Here is a 7,710-nt window from a genome sequence, read left to right on the forward strand (position 1 = left end):
CAACAAGACAATCAAGTTCTGTGGGAGTAAAGTTAAGGTAGCTGTCCTCTGTTGTTGCACATGGCAGTGAAGAAAATGATGATGGAATTAATTCTTCAAAATTGGTTACAGCATTCTCTGATAGACAACTGCTATGAATACATTTATTCTCAGATGCTGTGTATTCAAGTATTGTAAACTCAAAAGTTCTTAAATGGTCAGATAAGACAGGATTATGAGGAAATACTGTTGGCTGTTCATTCTCAATGCCATTGTTGATTGTTTATCGTTTAATGTCTGTTTGTTAAGTGATCTGCACTTAACAAACAGACATTAAACTTGTGCTGTTGGACAATGACAAATTCTGAATCTGAATCTGTATCATGAGTCAGCACAAGATCAAGGGTATGATTAAGAGAGGGAGTCAGTCTGTGTACACATTAGCCCCTTTCACACTGCCGAATAACCCGCGTTTTATCCGCGAATTTAGCGTGTCCACTGTTGCGTTCACACTGCCGACCCGGGCTGCCGCGCCAACTCGACTCGCCTTTCGACCCGCGTCGGACCCTAGTCTTTTTGCCGAGCCGAGTTTGATGTGAACGCAATCGACGCGGGTCGGACGTGGGCGTGGCGTGACGTGAGGAGTGTAAAAGACAGAATGGACAGCTGATTCAGAACAACAGCGACAGGTGAGGACAAGTTTTACTCTGTTTAGCCTACATCAAGTTCGAGACATTTTTTTAATATGGCCAACTGGGGAGACAAGGAGGTCCGCGAGCTCCTCAGCCTCCGAGCAGAGGACGTTATTTACCGCTACATTTCGGGGACTATAGTGCTCTTGTATTCGCCGCATATGTTCTTCGGCGGCATCCCACGTTGTAACCATCCACACCCCGTAAAATAACATCTCCATGAACTGCATATACAATTGCAAAAACGAGTCCTCAAGGTGTATTTAACCCTACCTCCGACGCATGGCTTGTGCCTACGTCATTGTACACGCCCAGCATTTTCTGTGTTTCGTGTGACGCTCTGCCACTAGGCAACGCCCCCTGAACTCAGCTTCAGGCGACACGGGTCACCAACACGCCAAGCGTTCACATTGCTCGACGCGGGTCGAAGGTGCAATTTGGACCCGCTAAGGTAGCGGTAGTGTGAAAGGGGCTATTGAGAAAATCCAGTTGAATCTAATATAGAATTGAAGTTAATATTCATTCTGTCATCTGTCACATCTACAGGACTATTAAAGTAGCCCACTACAATGATTGAGAGTCAGAGATTCAAAAGAGCTAAAACTAATCTTGGGTCTAGGACTGATTAGTAACCCTGATTTAAAGATAGCTGCCGCTCTGCCTGTGGTTCTAGGAATGTGACAATAGCTAGAGGGAGTTGATTCATTAATGCTAACGTGACATTACATTTTTTGTCTTAATTTTTTTAGGTTTTCTGGATTTGCTCCTCTTATGTTGATTGTTTTTTTTTTGGGTGGGGCTGCACGGTGGTGTGGTGGTTAGCACTGTCTCCTCAGAGCAAGAAGGTTCCAGGTTCAACTCCCAGCTGGGGCCTTTCTGTGTAGAGTCTGCATGTTCTCCCCGTGTATGCATGGGTTCTCTCCGGGTACTCTGGCTTCCTCCCAATGTCCAAAAACATGCATGTTAGGTTCATTGGTGTCTCTAAAATTGTCCTTAGGAGTGAGTGTGAGTTTGTGTGTGGTTGTTTGTCTCTGTGTGGCCCTGTGATGGACTGGTGGCCTGTCCAGAGTGTACCCTGCCTCTCGCCCGATGACTGCTGGGATAGGCTCCAGCCCCCTCCGCGACCCGACCGACGGATTCAGCGGGTATAGTATGAAATGGATGGATGGCTTTTTGGGTGGCCTGGGAGCAGACATAGTGGAGTCTTTTTTGGGGGGAGGGGATTGTGTAAGAGCAGCAGGTGGGAAGCTGCAGAGAAGTGTTTAAGGCTAGCTTTACACGACAACGCTCTGAACACAATCCGCAAAAGTGGCGTTGCGTTCCCACTTTTTATTTCGCGTTTAGACGAGCGTCTTTGGGTGGAAATCTGCATGCACACGGTGACGCAAAAGTGTGTGAAATTTGATGTAGTATGCATGCCAGGTGGCTAGGTGGTACTGTGAAGCACTGCCATACAACAACACCAAGAGCGCGCGCATGCGTTGAAACTTCCTTCTACTTCTCTCTGTAGTAGCGCGAAATAGGAAATAGCCCACAGTCGAAAACCAAAACATGGCGTAGAAGCGAATAGCTATAAAAGCAGCTAAGACAACTTGAATGTCTGACTGATGGAAATAATCCGACATGTTTGTTATTGTTTGGCTGTACTGCGCATGGTTATGACGTCAACGCGTATGTGAGGATACCCAGCGTGAGCAGCTCAGAGCACACATTTGCGTTTTCAACCCTTTAGACGGGAACGCGACGGTGGAGACGGTAAGATTTCCACTCTGGAGGGTGGGTTCATTTTTTTTGCGTTTTTAAGCCCCAAAAACGCTGTCGCCGTCTAAACGAAAGGCACATCTGATAAAATATTTTGTCGGTTTCACCCGGGAGCGTTGTCGTATAAAGCCGGCCTAAGACTACAACTCTGCATCCTGGCCTCAACCCTGGGTTGTTATGTTTTTGGATGGCAAATAAATTCGGCCATATTTCTAGATATGAGAGCTGCTCCAAAGTGCGATGGATGCCGTCTATCTCAGATTTTCCCCAGAAAGATTTCCAATTATCTATGTAGCCCCTGTTGTTTGCTGAGCACCACCTAGACAGGCAGTGGTATAAGGATTACATGAGGCTAAACATGTCATCGCTGGTCAGATTTCGCAGCGGTCCAGAGAAAACTGCAGAGTCTGACATTGTATGGGCAAAATTACACACCAATGCAACATTAATTTTAGTGACCTCCGATTGGCAAATGTGTCATTACCGTCAATGTGAATAACTATTATACTGTATTTACGCTTATCCTTAGCCAGCAGTTTTAAATAGGATTCTACGTTGCCAGCTGTGGGATACATTTGAGTATGGTCAATGGTGTCTCTAATGCCGCGTTTCTGACTATGGTACTGCCAATTACCAGGGTTTTTTCCTCAGCAGACGTGTCACAGTGTGGGAAAAAATCTATTTGAAACACGGACAGGCTGGTGAACCACAGGCTTGCCTTAAGGCCTATGCCTCCTCTTCTTGACTCGCACCCAGCCAGCCTGTGGTCCCGGCTGCTCGGGGCAAGCTGGTGAACAGCTAACGGGATTAGGTACACTAGGTGGTTTTACACCTAAAGGGACGTGGCTTGCAACCGGGTGGTTTTCAAGGGTGCAGAGCCGAGAGTCCAATTCGGATAACCTTGCCTCCAAAACTACAAAAAGACTGAATTTGTTACATGTACTATTATCACTAAAGGAGGCAGAGGAGTAGTTAAACATCTCATATACAGAACAAGAGAAGGCAGGAGATGGCGGGAGAGAGCTGGTAGCCATGCTAAGTTAGAGAACCTGACACACCGCTAAAAAGGGAAAACTTGTCAAAACACAAAATATATATAAATGGGTGCTAGAATAAAACAAATAGTGAGTCATAGGGTTCACGGTGCAAACGTGTGTCACTTATAAGAAGAAATTCTGTGGCATTTAATAATCTAAGAGAAGCGAAAAATTCCACAGAACACAAATGAGGTTACAGGAAGTTTACTTGTTTTCCCCATGTGTGCGTTCTCTCCGGGTACTTCTGCTATCTCCCACCGTCCAAAAACATGCATGTTAGGTTTTTCTCTTAAATGATTCTATGAGTGAGTGTGAGCATACTAGACTGTTTGTCTCGTTGTCTCTGTGGGATCCTGTAATGGACTGGCGACCTGTCCAGGGAATACTTCTCTCGTCCGATAGCAGATGTAAAGGCTCCAGACCCCCCAGAATCCTGAATAGGATTAAGGGGGTATGTAAAATAGATGGATGGGTGTTTAGAGCACAAATATCTATATTGTCCTGAGACATAGCCATGGTTTACATGCTGTCAGACAGTACGTAAGGAAGGCAAAACCAGCTGGAGTCGGAGCTCCAGATACATTAAGAATCTGAAGGGGGTGTCAAAATAAGCAAATGATCTTGACATATGCCATATAAACTGTCCCAAAATGCTAATTTCCCTTCCATAATTGTCCACTTTTATAAAAATAGAATATAATAAATAATAGTAAATAATTTACAAGTGGGTAATAAATCCCAGGAAATACATTATCATCATAAGTCATTATTAGGAAACATCAGTGACATTTTCCATGAATATATTCCATCTACATAACAAAAGACTTAGCCAAACAATAAACCACTACATGCATTTTATTTTATTATTTTTAGGTAGGATAGTATATGCCCAATCAGTGCACTGAAACCGAGGCAAGACAGACTTAAAACCAGGTTTAATTTCCACTAACAAGGTGCAATGCTAATTTTCAGCCAAAATGTGTAAGGAAAGCGTTGTGTCTGTTACACAATGTTCTTATCTTTGAGTGAGAATCAGTTGGAATTATGCATATGTCTATAATAAAGCAGAGCCAGTGTGGTAGAATCATTTTAAAGTTATTACAGAAAGTCACATTAGAGACATATTGCCTCATAACAAATTGAATCTGGTACCCCTCAGCTACAAAAATGAGGTGACTGGAGAATTATCCCAAAGAACAAATAGGTTTTCTCTCTTTTCTGTGAATGTCAAATACAGGTATTATTCCAACATTTGTTTTCTTTAGTGGTACGTCATGATTGTTAAAGGTGGAGCTCCTTCTGCTTTCAATAGAAATTTTTCTTTTTAGTTCATTATTTTTATTATTGTTCTTAGCTCAGAGCAATTTTAAAATGCTTTCTCAGGATACTTTTGTTAGAGTTTTAACATAAACCAGGCCTTCTGATGCACTGCACTGTGCTTTGTCTCACAGCAGTAATGCTTTATAACTTTATGTGCTGGTAAAGTATAAGACGCTGTGAACCTGAGAAACTCAGATCATCTGTTGTGTAATTTCCTTATGAGCCATGATGATAAATTTGTGAAAAAACTTTCCATAAATCCAGCCCATTTCAGTCCACATTTGGCATCTCACTTGCACTTTTCCCTCTTTTGTGCTATGACAGTACATGTGTACACTGTATTTAGAAGGCATCATGTGGGGTGAGTGACTTTTTTTCTTAGGAGACAATCCAGTATCAGCAGTCATGCTATTTTCTGAGTCATCTCTTTTTTTGCCAATCAAGATATTCAGTCTGCAGCGATGAACATTTGAAGAGGTGTGTGGATGTTCAGAGTTGTCTTTTTAGTGTGGAGTAAAAGAATATGGACTATATATTACAGCCATGTGTTTCTGAGGTTAATTTACTCATTAGTCTGCATATCGTTTGGACCTTGCCCATTAATTAGGACAGTAAGAAGACAACAGAAATGAGTACTTAAACACTGAATCATGTTATCTGAGCTTTTATGGTTCTGTGTTTGTCTTGGATATTAGCCTATTGTTGAACCTCAGTCGATTCAGAAACATGTTTTATGAATAATTTTGTGTCTGTATGTCATAACAGGCCTAGAACCCATAAGTAGACTTAAAGGCAGAAGTATTGCTTTGATAAAATTATATGCAGAGGAAATTGCATAGTGCAAGAATAGTCTCTAATGCTCACAAGTTTGCATGATGTGGTTTTTAATGGTCTTGAGTCACATTTCCCTGATGAAGTTTACAGTAAGTTTTAGCATGATGGGTGCAGAATCTTTCTCATGAGTGGTTTGGTTGCTTTCACTGGGGTAAACAGAGATGTTAGTGATGTGATGACATTACAACTAAGCAACAGGCTGAGTGACAGGAGCTGTAATCCGATACAAACTCCACGACTGGCAACCAGGTAGTCCATAAGCAATGGTCAGTATTCTGTCTGGAAAAATAACTGGAATCCAGACTTACAGTTTGGGGCAGACAAGGAGGCAAAGTCCAAGGACAAGCAAGGGTTGTGGTAACCAGATGATAGGCCACAACGTGTGTAATGCCTTTCAGAGCTGTGAAGTGTGTTTGGGGCCTCTGACTGACATATCAGAAGGGATTTCATGAGTACGAAAGACATGGTTAACAAGGAGATCAGCTGCTTCTTTTCTCCTCATTAGTTTGGTTAATGGTACAAAATGACACGCAATGTGTGACTAAAGTACTGCAGGAATGGAAGGAGGCTGGAAAATCAGTGCGCTGTGTCTGTAGGGGTTCTTGGTGCAGGCACAGTTTGGGCATGCAGAAAAATATTTCACATCAAATAACATAGTGAGCCTCCAGAACTGCTGCTGGAAGGATAATGTATGGGCAAATCCAGAATGGCAGGGAGGGTGGGTGAAGTGGCCCAACTGGAGCAACTGTAACTGGACACATTGCGGGACAAATAAGAGTCAGCTGGACTGTTACCGGGTTCAGTTTGTTGGCTCTGAACCTATTTTGAAATATTCTCAATCTCCAAGGTGACAACAGTGACAATACAGGTAAGTAGTAAAAAGCAGTTCTGGTTTTCTTTGATCCTTGTCCTAAGAGAGCTGGCATGAGTTGGATCTGCCAACAGTTTGGATGTATGAGAGATTCTTAGAATCAGTCTGAACCATGAAAGGTTGTTCGCCCCCCGTCAGCCTGTGGCACCATTCCTCTCAGTTTAACTACCACCACATCCAGGTCCCCAGTACTGTAGTTTTGCTTTGTAGGTATCTGTATATACAAGGAACAAGGTAAGTACTGCAGCATCCTTCAGGTATGGAAAAAAATAAAAAACATAAAACATGGCCAATAAATACCTAAATACCTAGTTACAACATTCCCATGTCACAACCAGGTATTTATGGAGTAGGATGATGATGAGTAGCAGCTGTGAGCCTACCTCACACACCAGAAGCTGTCTTTGTGATTTAGCACACACACAGGAGTGTGGAGAGAAAGACAGCAAGACTGCCTATAGAGAGGCAGACTCCATGACACTGAAGATTTTATTTGTAAGGGCCTGGTCATTTTTCAATAAAAAGATCATTTTAAAACTTTTCCATAAAAGCATCAGTATGTGTTGAGTTAGAAATGAGAATGCATCAACATATCTCATGTTATGACTTAAAGCTACTGTAGGTACTGTAACTACTAAAGCTACTGATAACCAGTATATGTTTATTTTCTTTCCAGGTTATCCTCTCCATGCACCTGAGGCATATTTTGAATACTTTCACCAGAATGATGTGACAGCTGTGGTGCGTCTGAACAGAAAGTTGTATGAGAGCAGGCGGTTTGAGGATGCAGGGTTTGAACATCATGATCTCTTCTTCCTGGATGGGACCACGCCCTCTGACCTCATCATTAGACGCTTCCTGCATGTGTGTGAAAGCACAGAAGGGGTTGTAGCTGTGCATTGTAAAGGTGAGCCTGAGTTTGTTGTGTATTGATTTTTTTTTTTCTTGTTTGAGTGTAAAAGTCATGTATGTCCTAACATTCTTTATTCAACCCCCCAATCCTAGCTGGCTTGGGCCGTACAGGCACTCTTATTGCCTGCTATCTGATTAAGCACTTCCGCTTCACAGCAACCGAGGCAATTGCTTGGATAAGAATCTGCCGACCTGGATCCATCATTGGCCCCCAGCAGAACTTCTTAGAGGAGTGAGTTTCAGTCTTGGTTATAGCCTAACAGAACAGCTCTGTTTGTTGTTGTCTCCTCAGTCAAGACTCAAA

The 7,710-nt window shown here is 42.8% G+C and overlaps 1 protein-coding gene and 1 pseudogene across 1 annotated transcript in view; one reads left to right on the forward strand and one right to left on the reverse strand.

Annotated features, from left to right (window-relative positions):
• Positions 1-7,710, forward strand: part of LOC142399433 (dual specificity protein phosphatase CDC14AB-like) — a 30,870-nt gene that overhangs the window by 19,862 nt on the left and 3,298 nt on the right. The window contains exons 9-10 of the mRNA XM_075484092.1: positions 7,171-7,401; positions 7,500-7,638. Of these exons, the coding sequence (XP_075340207.1) occupies positions 7,171-7,401; positions 7,500-7,638 (370 nt within the window). The remainder of the gene's footprint in view (positions 1-7,170; positions 7,402-7,499; positions 7,639-7,710) is intronic.
• LOC142398652 (uncharacterized) lies at positions 2,012-3,466 on the reverse strand (annotated as a pseudogene).

Source organism: Odontesthes bonariensis, chromosome 14, assembly GCF_027942865.1.
Source record: "Odontesthes bonariensis isolate fOdoBon6 chromosome 14, fOdoBon6.hap1, whole genome shotgun sequence".
NCBI lineage: Eukaryota > Metazoa > Chordata > Actinopteri > Atheriniformes > Atherinopsidae > Odontesthes > Odontesthes bonariensis.